General features: G+C 46.1%; 1 protein-coding gene across 39 annotated transcripts in view; it reads left to right on the top strand.

Annotated features, from left to right (window-relative positions):
• Cpeb3 (cytoplasmic polyadenylation element binding protein 3) overlaps positions 1-13,868 on the top strand; it is a 182,007-nt gene extending 168,139 nt beyond the window's left edge. For 28 of the 39 annotated variants that reach the window (XM_087565015.1, XM_087564971.1, XM_087564911.1 and 25 more), the window contains one exon: positions 8,369-13,868. In XM_087565015.1, the coding sequence (XP_087421141.1) occupies positions 8,369-8,596 (228 nt within the window). In that variant the 3' untranslated portion in view covers positions 8,597-13,868. The remainder of the gene's footprint in view (positions 1-8,368) is intronic. The other 11 variants (XR_015628522.1, XR_015628515.1, XR_015628521.1 and 8 more) reach the window with 2 other exon arrangements.
• Positions 13,869-14,415: the final 547 nt, after the last annotated feature.

The raw sequence follows: 14,415 nt of genomic DNA, 5'->3' as shown, positions 1-14,415 counted from the left end.
GTAAGAATTATCCTTTATAAAGCAAAAGAAAATAAAATCCAAACCATTCCGCATGTGGACTTTTTCAGTCTCTCCCAGGCATCTCCAAAGTTAGTAACAGTGAATTTGCTGAACCGAGAAGGCTGTCGGTGATTCTTGTGGCTAGCAAGAATCTGTTTGCACATCATCCCTTTCATTGCTTAGGCGTCTGCCATCCACTTTTTAGACTGTGGGATTTCAGCTCACAGACAGTTGAAACAGTGGTATTTTTAGCTATTCCTGGCCAGCTTACTAGCAGGGCCCCTGCAGTAGCACTGGGTGGACGTGGTAACCAGTGGGAGTATTAATAAGGCTGTGTGATTTTTAGGTCTGGATTAAGTCTCTGATTCAAGCCAAGTTTTGAGTGCATTGTGTTAAAACCCCCATTGTGTTTAACTCCCATTAAATGTTTTTGTTTATGTTTTTTTCCCAGAAGACATGTTGTTCCAGGTGATAGGAAATGACATACTAAGTGATCCAGGGGCCTTTCATGGCCTGATCATGGAATACCCTAATTATATTAAGGCCAGTGGCCAGTTCCTTAATTTTTAACTTTTGAACACTTTCCAACTACATTAAACTTAAGGTGTCAAACCCACACATAGTGCATTTAACGACTCCGATGTGTTTCTACCTGCCCCTCCTCCCTATAGGCCTCCAACCCCCACCAGTCTCTACCTCGGAAATTCCATGTGTGGCTCTGATGGAGGTGACTTGACCTGCCCCATTCTAAATGGGTCCTGTCACGGCACTAAAGGTCCTAGCTGTACTGCTTAAATGGCCACTGTCGGAATTGGTTATTGAGATGTTAAGTTTGTTCAGACCTCAGGAACTTCTTTCATTTTACTTTAAGTTATATGTCTGAGTGTATATCTGTACATGGGTGTGGGCACATGAACGAGGAACCCATGGAGACCAGAAGAGGACAGAATTCAGGTCCTCTGCCAGGGCATCAGGTGCCCGTGCTACAGAGCCACCTCCAGAGCTTGATTTTAGATGGTGAACTCAGGATTCCTTCTATTGGCCAGAGAATGTATTCTAGCATCTCACTTTAGGGCTGTTCACCTTGATTTCCTCCCATATTCACAATCCTTTTAATGTATGTCCTGCCTATGATATGTTGAGTTGTATCTGGCATTGCTCTGAGCTCTCCTTAGCTTACGTCTATACTACTGTGTTTGTCTTTACATATTAAAGCTTGTTTACATTACTGTGAGAAGTCTGTGAGACTCACAGTATATCCTGGGCTGGTGAGGCTGGCTTCAAACTCATAGAGATCCGCCTACCTCTTAAAGTTTGTACTTTCAGTCCTGGAAGTGCTGGAGCCATCTCGAGCCATGCTGTAGCTGTCTCTTCCCAGAGCTGCCATCCTTTTGGTAGCACCATGTAGGATCTCCCGGGAGTCTGGTCCCGCTGACAATGTCCTTTCCAAGTAGGATTCCCAGAATGAAGAGAGTCCGTGGCTCCAACCAGGAGTGTAGCTAGTTTTCTCTTCGTCTGGTTCAGATTTGTGTTTGCAGTGAGTGTGCAGCAGTGCCCGGGTCCTTCATTTCTTTCCCTGGCCTCTGAGCCCCTAGATGGCAAACACCCCTGACTCTAGTATCCAGCACCTCGCCCCACAGGGTGGTTACAAGGCCAGGCGAAGGTGGAGGACCCCACTTCAGAGCTGTGCTTTTCATTTGAGAGGACCCAGGTTCTCTTGCCGAATCTGTATTTGATGTGTTTAAGCACAGAGGTGCTGTTGTCTCTCAGTGTCCTCTCGGACCTGAGGGAGGCTCTGAGTAGCTTTCTGTGGCCTTCCATAGCTGTGACTCCACATCGTTGACTTCCTCCCCTCCTCTCTGTGGTGTACTCCCGTGTCAGGGGCAGAGGCCTTCTTCAGGTGTCTTCCTCTACCTGTCTCTAACACGGGTTGTTTTTTTTTGGGGGGGGGGGGTTGCTTTGTTTTGTTTTCTGAGACAAATCCTTTACTGAACGTAGAGCTCACTGTCTCTACTGGACTGGCTGGCCAGAGAGCCCTGCCCCACCCACCTGTATCTGGGGACACTGGGCTCACAGCCTGGCTTGTATGTGAGTGGTTGGCGCCCACCTCAAGTCCTCAGGCTTGTGGAGTAAGCCTCCGCCTCTGAGCTAACCTCCCACCCCAGCCCACTCTCCTCCTTAAGATCTTTGGCAAATCTCATGGTTGGTTCAGTTTCTCCTTTTGTTGGCTTCCTCCTTTTTCCAAGTCCTGCCAACATGATTCTGACCAGGGGCAGCATTACATTGGTTTCTGTTCAGTTTCATGGCCTCATTTGGCCTCTTTTCCCAGCTTGTCCACTTGCACTTCACCATCTGTAATCTGTGCTTTTAAGTGGCTTCCTGCCAGCCACCTGGAAGCACTGACTTGCCCCAGGATGGCCAGGTACCTGGTTGGCCTATTTGAGTGATAGCTCTCGTCAAGGGCATACAGTTTTGGTTGCTTTTAGAACATCAGCCTCGCCGCAGCTGACAGGACCAGTGCCTTGTCTCAAGCTACAAAGCTTCCAGCCCAGGGAGAGAGACATCGCACCTGTTCATGCTTTTGCTAGAGACTTGTTTCTGCCTCTAAGAGTTACCTAATCTGTCTACTTAATTTGGGAGGTCAGTATTTTGATTGTTAGAGACAAAACAAGCATTGAGATCACTTTGTGATAGCTGACATTCTTTTGGTCCATATAATTCTTTTTTTTTCCTGTTTACTAATCTTTTTTTTCTTTTTTTCCTCTTTTTTAAAAAATTGGGTATTTCTTATTTACATTTCAAATGTTATTCCCTTTCCCAGTTTCCTGTCCATAAACCGCCTAACCCCTCCCCTATACAATTCTTAACTAGCTTCCTGCAGTCTTTGCCTATTCAAAGCCCACCTCCGTTCTTCTTACCTGTAGGAGAACATTACTCTTGGGCCTAGTCACCCCATGTGGCTGTGTATCTGACTGTTTCTATATGTCCTTCTCACGTCCTGTGCCCTTGAGCCTTCTGGAAATGGAGGGCCAACTCGCTTGTGTGGTTGGCTCTGCCTAGACCTTGGGCATCTGGGCTCTTTGGTAGTGCACACCTGTAGCTCAGTTCCTACCAGGCTGATGTCCTCAGTGTCGTGGCTGAACTGATGCCCTAAAACTAAGGGATTTAGGTGACTGACAGCTTTTTTTCTCTTGTATTTCTTTATCAAGAAAAGTAGCGCTAATCTGGTTAGTCAGATGGTGTTGAGGTATGGCAGAAACCACAGCAAGTTTGGGAATGCCTTTAGGAAACTTTTATTTTATGTTATTGATTCAATTTACTGTGCTTGTTTGTTTGTTTTTGGCTTTCCAGACAGGGTTCCTCTGTGTATCCCTGGCTGTCCTTGAGCTCACTCTGTAGACCAGGCTGGCCTCTAAGTCAGATCCACCTGCCTCTGCCTCCCAAGTGCTGGGACTAAAGGCGCTCATCACCACCACCTGATTCAATTTACTATTTTTTATTTTGTTTGGGTGTACATGTTCATGTGTGTGTGCGTGTGCGTGTGTGTGTATAGGCCAGAGGTTGATGTTGGGGTGTCAGTTACTCTCCACCTTATTTTTTTGAAAGTGTCTCACTAGCCCTCTGCCTCACTGGCTAGACTAGCAGGCAGCAGCTCTAAAGAGCCTCCTGTCCCATCTTCCCTGTGGACATGACTGCTGCCTGGCCCTTACGTGGGTGCTGGACCTACACTCAGCCTCTCATGCTTGTGTGACAGTCATCTTTTTTTTTTTTTTTTTTTTTTCCGGAGCTGAGGACCGAACCCAGGGCCTTGCGCTTGCTAGGCAAGCGCTCTACCACTGAGCTAAATCCTCAACCCCGACAGTCATCTTAATGACTGAGCCACCAGTGTAGCCTCAAACACTATTTTAGGAAGGAGTTGTGTCTTATCCTCCATTGTATAGTGATGTTGGCTGGTAATTAGCAATGTGTCAGTGAGCCTATAAACACTAGTCACATGGATGAATCCACTTTGTACAAAATAACCACGATCCTGTAGTGGCATGGGACAATCTGAAGATCAGTGTCCTTCATGGACAGTGTCTCCATGACATATCTTTGTGCAAACCCTCAGATCAATGCCTTCCGTACAGGTGCTCTGAGAGGCTTTGGAGTCAGCTCCACTCACCGATGTGGAAGAAGCTTGGAGATGTCTTCAGGAAAGGCCTCTCAGACTTGAGTATTGTCCAAAAGCAGATGCTCTATTTAGACTCCTACTGACTGGCATTAATTAAGTAAAAATTAAAAAATGACAATATTCACAAACTTACAAGTGCAGTTGGAAGGTGTTCGAAATGATAGCAGTTTGAAGGGGTGACAGAAAAGTAAAGACTGCATTGTGCTGTGTATTACCTGACCTGACAAGAGCTTCATGCCACGAGACCATGCCTGGCCCAGCACAATGTTTAAGTCAAGACCTCTTAACTCTTAAGTCAAGATCAAGGGAAAGGCCTGTCCTGCAGTATAGCTTAGGGAGAGCTACTGTGGCTGTAATAAGGATCACTGGTGCCCAGTGTGAAGATCTTCACAAAGATCCAAAGATCAGACTCGATCCTGCAAAACTCTCACAAAGGCGGCTTCTGCCAAGCTCAGCTGGAAGCCAGTTGAGTAGCTGGAAAGCCATTCCAGTCACATCGTGTTGTCTTTTCAGCTGAGCTGTGTGCAGCTGACCTACTTTTCTGTATCAAAGAACACTGTCCAAAAACTGAAAAGGCAACGTACAGGATAGAGCAGGCATTGTCCAGACTGAATCCAGATTATATAACGAAGTCTCCAACTCAACAACAGATCTGGATAGAGGACAGGTACATGGCCGCGCTTGGGGTTTGCCCTGCACAGTCCCAAGAGCACTGAGAGGGATGGATCACACACTTACCTTAGAATTAAATCATTAGCAGATGGAAAAGATGGGGCCTCAATCATGGGCACAGGTGTAGACATCGGCGCCCTGCTACTTTGTGCATCAGAATACAAAATAGTTTATAGCTGCTGTGGAAAAGAACATGAGAGCTCCTCAGAAACCAAACCCTGAATGGAGAGGTGGCTCAGCAGCAGTTCAGAGCACGTGCCGCACAGCGTGAGGACCGGTTGGAATCCCAGCACCTGCGTAATACACTTCCGCACAGGTGCCCCTAATTCTACCTCCAAGGAGGGCCGGGACAGGAGAATTGCTGAGACTGCTAGTTCCCAGCTTTACCCAGAAGTCTGTACACATACAAACACACATGCATAGACATCTATAAATAACACACATAAGTCTTTTTTAAGTTAAAATCAAACGCTATCTGCCTGCCTGCCTCCTTCCCTAAGCATCCACCCTCACAAACAGGAAACAGCTGCTTTCACAAGGCCCAGCCTGCGTTCTCCAAGCAGTACCAACCCCAGCACGTTAGAGGGAGAGACAGCCCATGTCCCCAGCAGATGATCGAACAGAATGTGGGAGTCAGGTAAAACGTGCAGTGCTCATAAAACAACGTAGTCATTAAAAAAAGTGAGTGTTCCTCCACAGTACAGTGGGGATGTGGTGGTGCTCAGGTGGGAGTCAGAGCCCTGTGCATGCAGAAAAGCTCAAAACATAGTAAAGCCAGATGAAACATATCTCACATATGTAACACATTTCTGTAGACTGTCCAGAACAGACAAACATGTAGAAGGTATGTACTGGATTTCCAGTTGAGCTCTCAGGAGCACTTTGTAACCTTAGGTAATGTCGTCATGTGGTGTCAAGGCTTCACATTCAGTAGAACACTTTGTACACTTTAAAATTTTTGATTTCAGACATGGTGGTTCACACCTTTAATCCCAGCATTCTGAGGCTGAGACTTTGAGGCCAACCTGTACTATGTAGCAAGTTCTAGACCAGCCAGCACTACATAGTGAGGTCTTGTCTGAAAAAATCCAAACCAGTGCTGTTGCTGTAGTCACTGCTCTGTTGCTGTGAGGAGACACCGTGACCAAGCAACTCTTACAAAAGCAAGCGTTGAACTGGGGGCTGGCTTACAGTTTAGAGGGTCAGTCCATGATCGTCATGGCGGCAAGTAGACAGGCATGGCACTAGGGCAGTAGCTGAGAGCTTTACATCCTGATCTGCAAGCAGCCGTCAGGGAGAGACCGGGCTTTTAAAACCCTCAAAACTCATTGCAGTGACACACCTCCTCTAACAGGAGATGGCTCCTCACAAAGACAGACCTCCCAGTCCTTCTGAAACAGTTTAGTTCCAAAACTAAGCATTCAAATATACGAGCTCATGGAAGCCATTCTCGTTCAAGCCACCACAAAAACATGGAAAAAGGGTTGGCTGGGGGAGATGTCACAGTAAGAAGTGTTTGATGCGCAAGTGTGGGACCTTAGTTTGGATCCCTGCAGGAATATCCTGTATCCTAGCACTGGGCGCAGTGGGGAGAACAGGAGTTTCACTGGGTTCACTGACTGCCTGTGGGGCCCAGGTTCAGGGAGAGACCTGTCTCAAGGGAATGAAGTGGGGAACAGAACACCCCACCTTCTCCTCCAGCTTTCCTGTATACTCATGGGCAGTGCATCTGAACACACAAGAGTGCATACAGCACACACACACACACACACACACACACACACACACACACACACACACGTTGTTGATTTTATGCAAGAGAGAGAAAAGAAAATAGTGGTTGGTGTCGTTGGGTGTGAGGCTTCAGCGTACTGGAAGCAGGTGCAAGGTGGCTTTTAAGCTGGGCAAAGGCAGAGAAGACCTGCGTGGGAGGAGGCTAAGTAAGCTATGGTGATCTTGAGTCTGAAGCCACTCTTGGCTATGTAAGTTAGAGCCTGCTAGGGAAGTCACTAGAGAAGGGAGCCCTGCGAACTACAGACTGGCTCCAGCTTTGGCCCCTGGAGACAGGAAATGACCGGCTGAGGTAGCCAGACTCAGCCTGGTGGGCAGTACAGAGCCATTTGACCAAGGAGAAGACCTGTGTGATGGACTAATAAGATGACATTTATCCATGAGAGAACCAAACCAGAGAAAACAGAGGACACGGTGGAGACGTGGACACAGATGCTAAGCACATCCAGGCAGAGTGATGGCCTGGCCTCAGGAAGCCATAGGAGCTGCAGCCGTGCCTGCTGTGTGGGAGCAGTGCCCCTGCGATCCACTTCACTGCCTCCCTAGGGAATCCATAATGTAGGAAGGTGTTTTCCTCCCGGTATGCAGATGAGAGGAACAGGTTTCTGATGTGGCCTGGCTGTGAGCCCAGGGAGGCTTGATTCCTAATGCAGAGATGAGGAGAAGGGATCTTTTAAATCCCTACTTAATCCTCTGCTGGGGATGGGATGGGATGGGATGGGATGGGATGGGATGGGATGGGATGGGATGGGCAGCAGTAAAGACATTTCCCCTTGGATGATCAAAGGTCTGAACTTTCTCGTGCTGGCCCCAAGTAAACATGTCTTGTTAGCTAGACCTGTAGACAGGAGCTCACAGCAAGCAGTTAGCCCACAGAGGAGCACAGTGTAATCTCCAGCCCCTGTGCTAACCCCGTACCTGCCTCCCCTCTCCCGCACCCTCAGGGAGCTCCCTGACTCATGCCCACATAGAGGCCTCTGTGGTCAGACAGTTGAGCCATCTTGCAAGACTGCACGGGTGCAGGAGGGACTTGGTTAGATTTCATGCTTATTCTTCCTGATGTTCAAGATAAAGAAATTTACAAGCCAGTCTTTCTTCTAGGCTCTGGGAAAGAGGTACAAGGAAGCAGGTATTTTCTTCTTCGGTTTTGAAAGGCTCTCGTGTCATGTAGTGTGGCTTCATTTGGTCCATTAAATGTTCCCTAAAGAGCTGTGAGGAGCTTCTAGTTCCCCGTGATGGGGAGAGTGAGGGTAAAGCCTGTAAGAAGTGTGCTTCTGCATTGAAGCCCCAGCACGACCCCGCCCCCTTGTCCCCGGGACCCCTGCAGTCCATGGGGTCCAGGATAGCACCAGGACTGTTTCAAAAGCTTTGTCACCACCACGGATGCCGGAAGCCTCCCTGCAGCCTGCCATCTCCCCGTCAGCAGGCTTGGCTCCAGCAAATGTCACTTACACGCATGCCTTTTCATGCTGGTGGCCTTTGTGTGAAGCAGTTTCTCTCCCTGGAATGTTGTTTGTCCTGAACTGAGATTCTGTCCTGTACAAGGTCAGATGTAGCCTCATAGGCCCCTCTGTGGGGCACTGCCGAGTGTGGCCTGTGCCATTTACACGTCAGATATCCAGCCGAGCACACAGAGCTGTGAGTGATGCCACACAGCTTTGGATGAGCAGACTCATCTGAGCTAAGAAGGCCCTGCTGACCCTGTTTCCTGTGTCTCATCTTCCGGTCCAGGTGGAGGTGAAGCCGTACGTGCTGGATGATCAGATGTGTGACGAGTGTCAGGGCACACGCTGCGGTGGGAAGTTCGCCCCGTTTTTCTGTGCCAACGTCACCTGTCTGCAGTACTACTGTGAATACTGCTGGGCCAGCATCCACTCCCGAGCCGGCCGTGAGTTCCACAAACCACTGGTGAAGGAGGGAGGCGACCGCCCTCGGCAGGTCCCATTCCGCTGGAGCTGAGCCCCAGGCCGACACAGCCACAAGTACTGCAGTAGATCACAAGGAGGAGGAGAGGGCACTGCCTCAGGGCTCATGGTGTTCTGGAAATCTGTGCATTCGTTCTCGATTTTTAAAGAAGAAATGGGTCTTTTTATTATTATTATTACTATTATTATTATCATTTACAGTCATCTTCCTGAACTCAGCGTGCAGTATAACGCAGAACCGCAGAGTGTGTGTGGTACCCATTGCACTTTGACTCACACCTTGTCTGCCTGATACCTTGATTTCTCACACCCGATCTGTCACCTCCACAGTACGCAGACTGCCATTCTCATCCGCAGCCGTCAGGTTGACGTCTGCGACCCTGTGTTCGATGTTGTGTTGTCATTGCTCTGATTGGTCTTGAACTGGAGCACATGCTTATTTCAAAGACTTAGAGAGTCCCCCCTAGGACAAGTCTTACCCCAGGCCACACATGTACGGAGAGGCCGCTGTAGCAAACGCCTCACGATCAGCAGTCAGTAGTGGGGTTAGTAGAGTGAGGCCAGCCCTTAGTGGAAATAAGCCCGCCATTGCTCTGGCTTTGACGTGTATGGATACCTCACAGGTTGGGTTTCCGTTTCCTTCATGTTCGATTTTGTTTTGCTGAGGATTTGGGTTATCTTTTAGTGTTATGTACATTTATGCTGCAATAGCTTTTGCTGCTATTAAAATGGTATTGTTGATACCATAATACTCTATTCAGGATAAGGTATCAATTAAAAACAAAAACAAGAACCCAACAACACACTTTTGTGGTTTCGGGATAGAGCCAGCTGCCGGAGGGAGACCAGAGAGACCAGAGAGAGCGCCATCGGAGGCCGCCGTTCCTGACTGCATGCTTACTTAATGCGGTTGCTGCATGCGATAAATTTTATATCCAATGTCTAGTCTAAACCTTCCACAATGCACAAATCAAGAATCTATATAAGCTATAAAATACTCATTCTTTACAAAGGGTTTCTTTTTCATGCACAGAGTTGGTAATCTGGGAGGAAGGCATGCCTCGGTGCGTGGATGTGCAGGGAGGCTCAGCACAGGACGGCCATTAGTAAACCAATAGAAAACCTAGTGTAGGATGCTCTTGCAGCAAACCCGTGGGCGGTAGGTGAAGTACCGCGGTGCTCTGTTACATATCGTGCAATTTATTTATATAGTGAAGTGACTGTGCTTAACTGTGATCCAACGTACCTGTCCACGCCTCTGTGTCAGACATCATGTCTGACCATCCACAGTGGTTTATTAACACATGAGCTCTGAGTGCTTGTAGACTTCGTCCAGAATGCCAAAGAGCTCACCTCAGCTCACAGACACTGAGAACACACAGTATCTAGAACACGCCGGCAGGCTGACACGGAGGCACAGAGCTAAGGAGGCCACTCGAGGGTGATGCTAAAGCAGACAGGGCCTTCTGTGAGCGTTAACTACTTAGTTCCCTGGATGTATCCTGTTTAGGCTGACTAGAGTGAAGCCCTGCTCACGCTAGCATGGACGCTCTTTTAGGGCTCACTCCTGGGCTGCAGAGAGTAATGGAGACACGCATGGTGATCGCAAGAGTCTGTAAAGCTTTTAATTCTTTCTTCCTTGGTTTTGAATTCTGGGACAATCTGACTGGATGTGGCCCTGCAGAGGAGACTGAAGTCAATGTGTCTTTGTACTGTGATGTCCCTGTTCTGTCCTGAAGTTAGTGTTGCGTGGTTTTGTTATAGTTTGTTCTTCTTTTCCTCCCCAGTGTTTAGTTGTGAATACTGGCTCTCCAGCTACAGTTTGTTTTCAAAAAAAAAAAAAAAAAAAAAGGAGAAACAAAATAGTTTTTTACTGAATTAAAAGATGCCTATTAGAACCCTTCCCTTCCGGGTTTTCTCTGGCCTTTGGTAATGATGGCCTTTCTGCAGCCCAGATGTGGTTTGGTTTGGTTTGGTTCCCTTTTCTATGTTTGTGTTTGACTTTTCTTTTCATCTGTATGGGACTTTTGTTACGCACTACTTTTTATATTCTAGAACGTTTTCAAAGGCTGGCTGGTGATTTTCGCTTGTTTGTTTTTAAGGAAAAAGGCATGCTTTCTGACTGACATGCTCTTTTGCAATACCTCAATTTTGAAATATAGGAAAGAAAATGATATTTTCTAAGTAAGTTTATTCAGAAAATATATATTAATTTAATTCTGCAAGAAAATGATTTAACAGATGGGTAACTTTATTTTTTTCATGCTTATTTGTGTTTTTTGAAAATGAAGAAGTTAGAGCTTTATAACTATAATATTAAAGACCATATCTAACCTACAGAAATCTACCTAATTATGTGAGAGATGCAAATGTTTGGAAGAAGCACCCCTCTTTCATGTACTAAAATAACCCTGAGCTCTAGAGGAGCCGGAAGACTGCGCAGCGTATGTAACGCGAAGGCCACAGTCACAGAGACCAGGCTGTCAGAGAGACTCCACTTGGTGCTGAGGGCTGTGACTTAGGTGATGGAAACTACTTTCCCTTAATTTGTATATTTATAATCAAGTGTTGATTGTGTGACTGACCAGGATTGTGAAAGAGTTCTTCTGTTTGTATTTTTTTAAAGAGAACTTTTTTAGTTTATTAAATTATAACATGTTCCCTTTTGTTTTGTAAATAAATGTGCCCCCCCCCAAGTTCTTAATGTTATATTAAAAGAGAGGGTCCTTCAAAAAATTATTTTTTAAAAAAACACAGAGGTGTTCTGCCCTGCAACTTGACTGGGAAGCCCCTGGGTAACACAGGTCCTGCTGTGGCCTTTCCTCGATGGGACACTTGAACTAGTGGATTTTTTGAAGGCTGTAACTAACCTCGACTCTTTGTTGTTACGTGCAATACTGTTTGTACTGTTTGTATAAAAAATAGAAAAAAAAAGAAAAGAAAAAAGGCATAGATCTTTATTGCAGACTTATTTTCATTCAGACTTTAGACATTGTGACTCAGCTCATTTTCTACTGCTCACGCGCCCTTCCCCCATGCTGGTATTTTTTCAATAGTGACGTAGCCTTTGTACTGAGACAAATTTTCATTGTTATTTTTAGAAAGATTTTTTGCTAAGAAAAAAATTAAACATATTTACATATTTTTCATTTTATTTCGTATTTTCTTTAAGGAGTGCTTTCTCAATCATTACTAGAGTTGTTTCTGGGAGGGACTTTCATATCTGGTCAACGTCATAATATTATTTTGTATTTTTACTTGGAATAAATTAATTTTATGATGCTAATTCTTTAAAAGTTTATTTTTTTCATTTTCGGTTATTTTTGAAGCTAAAGCCTTTGTAATATTGTTACTAAAGCGTCTAGTTTTTTGAAACGCAGAGCTTTCTGTATAACTCGCCGATGTGGTTTACAATAGTGTCAGCGGTGGAAACGGTTGGTTCTGTAAAGCGACTGGGACTGTAACGGACAATTGGATAATAAAACGACAGAATGAGCAGAACGTGCGACATGTCGACAAGCCTTTTCCTTTACTACAGTGTTCAGTGTGAGACTAGGGATGTCACAGTACAGGTCTCTAAGGATGTCACAGTGGGTTTATACAACACCAGATGCAGCCAAATCTGTGGCCGGATAACAAAGTCACCCCTCCTGGAGCAGCACTGGGTGTGAAGTTTGCTCACCAGCAGTGTCCAGTGCTTTCCCGAAAACATGTGTGTGTGTGTGCGCGTGTGCGTGCGTCCACCACCAACTGCTGTCTGTGTATGAGCTTGTGCCTTTTCCCCAGATCTTTCACTCGCATGCACAGTGGTGACATGTATGAGAAGACCCCACCTTGTATGTTGCATGACTTGAATGCCTCATCTGACATGTCCCCAGGAGGGGCTGGCGGCAGGCCTTGGGGAAGCAGGGTCACCACTGTTTATGTGTTAGCTGCATCCTTCTCTCCCCATCTGTTCTTTGCTATGTCGCCCTTGGTTTGCCTTTTCTTGGGGTGACATTGGGCTACTCCGTGCATGACCTGTCTGCCTTCCTGCTGCTGCTTCTCCAGTGCCCCTACCGCCCTTCCCGCCTCCCCGGAACCCCGACCCCTGGAGTGCACTGGGAAAGCAGCTTGGGCAGAGGCATCTCTCAATTCCAGAGCTGGTGTTGTGTAAACAGAACATCCAGGGACTTGCTCTAGGTAGATGGCGCATTTCTGCCGGTTGTTGGTGGCCTCTTCTAGTTCTGCTGAAGTGGAGAGAGGTTAATCAATAACAGATTAGCGTGTGTCCAGAGTTGGCTCTTGGGTTCGCTCTATGTATTCAGTTTTGTAAATAATATATAGATTAGATCAAGTCGTGGTGTAAAATTTTAACTCAAATCGGGTCCTATTGGTTGGAATTTTACATTAACTACAAATAAATGATTAGGAACAGAAGAAGCTGGGCTTATTGTTTAGTGGCATAGATTCTGCGTAGGTCTCTGCCTATATCTTGTGTTTGATGCTTGTTAGTAAGGCATGGGCTAATGCAGTGAACTGCATTTATGCAATTAGCACATAACTGCTAGTTTTCATTTTATCTATTATATTAGCAACAAAGTGGCATTTAACTGGGTAAAGCTCCTACCTGAATATTTGAGTATTGTGACATCTCAGCTTGCAAGGTTTGAGTGAAAGGTTAGTCACAGATTAGTGATAGCAAAAGTGTCTTTCTGTTAAAACTGGCTTGTCTGTATGAACCACTCCTCTCTCACTAGTTTCTATGCTGTGTCTGCTAACATTTCTCTTTTCTTTTATAATAACCAAACTTGTCAAACTCAGCTGCCATAGTATTCCATTCCCACCAGAGTGTTTTATAAGAGATACTGTTGACTTTATACCCCGAAATGGGTCAAGAAGTGGATCCAGGGATGCTGACGTTGTGAGGTTACAGTAGTTCACTGGGACCCGAAGAGCTTGGGTGCGTGCACAGGGGAACGCCTGCTCCTGGACAAAGTGCTATGGGGGTATAAAGTCTTAGGTATTTGTATTTCCGCTGTGGAAATAGTGAACGTGACTTTTAGATGTTCACAGCTCTGTATTTGATTTCCAACTAACAACTAATTTTAACTGTACTGTATCTTTTCCTACCTGTTCTTTGGATTGTTCTTGCTGGTAACCCTTCCTCGGCTTCTGCCCTGGGGCTTGGACTAATACTGCTTGTACGGATTCGCTACTGTGACTGAACGTGGAGCTCTCGAAGCTATCGCTTAACTGCTTAAACTTTGTAGTTTGGACTTTTTTTTTCTGTAATAACAACTTATTAAATCTAGTTGTACGAAGCACTGACACGTGTCATCTTTTGCTAAGCACTATCTCCGTGTGTTTACTTCTCATCGGGAAATTCTGACTTGCTCCATTATTTTTTCAAAAATAAAACAGAAACCCCGAGTCTTCAAACAGCTCACATATTCCACCAACATTCACTCTTTCTCAGAGCCCCACACTTGCAAATGCACAAGGTGATAACACGTTGGGGGGCCGGGGACTTTTTTTCTTTTGTGCTGTTGATGGCCTTCTGGACCTCAGGAAAGCTAAATTTGGGCCCTGACCCTGAGCTATTTCCCTAAACCCCGTCCCCAATGCCTTGTGTTTTAATTGCCAGTAAGTTGCCACACGAGGCCAAATTCCTTAACCAGAACTGTGGTGAAAGGGTATTATCATCTATGTTTTCACAAAGATACCAAAGTCTCCTAATAATTTTTTTCAGAAAATGGGGCTTTGGTGATCTAAAGAGATGGCTCAGAGGTTAAGAGCACTGACTGCTCTTCCAGAGGTCCTGAGTTCAATTCCCAGCAACCACATGGTGGCTCGCAGCCATCTGCAATGGGA

The sequence above is a fragment of the Rattus norvegicus genome, chromosome 1 (assembly GCF_021556685.1).
Source record: "Rattus norvegicus strain SHRSP/BbbUtx chromosome 1, alternate assembly SHRSP_T2T, whole genome shotgun sequence".
NCBI classification, from domain to species: Eukaryota; Metazoa; Chordata; class Mammalia; order Rodentia; family Muridae; genus Rattus; species Rattus norvegicus.
The sequence above is the reverse complement of the archived record's forward strand: the minus strand, read 5'-3'. Positions and strand labels throughout refer to the sequence as shown.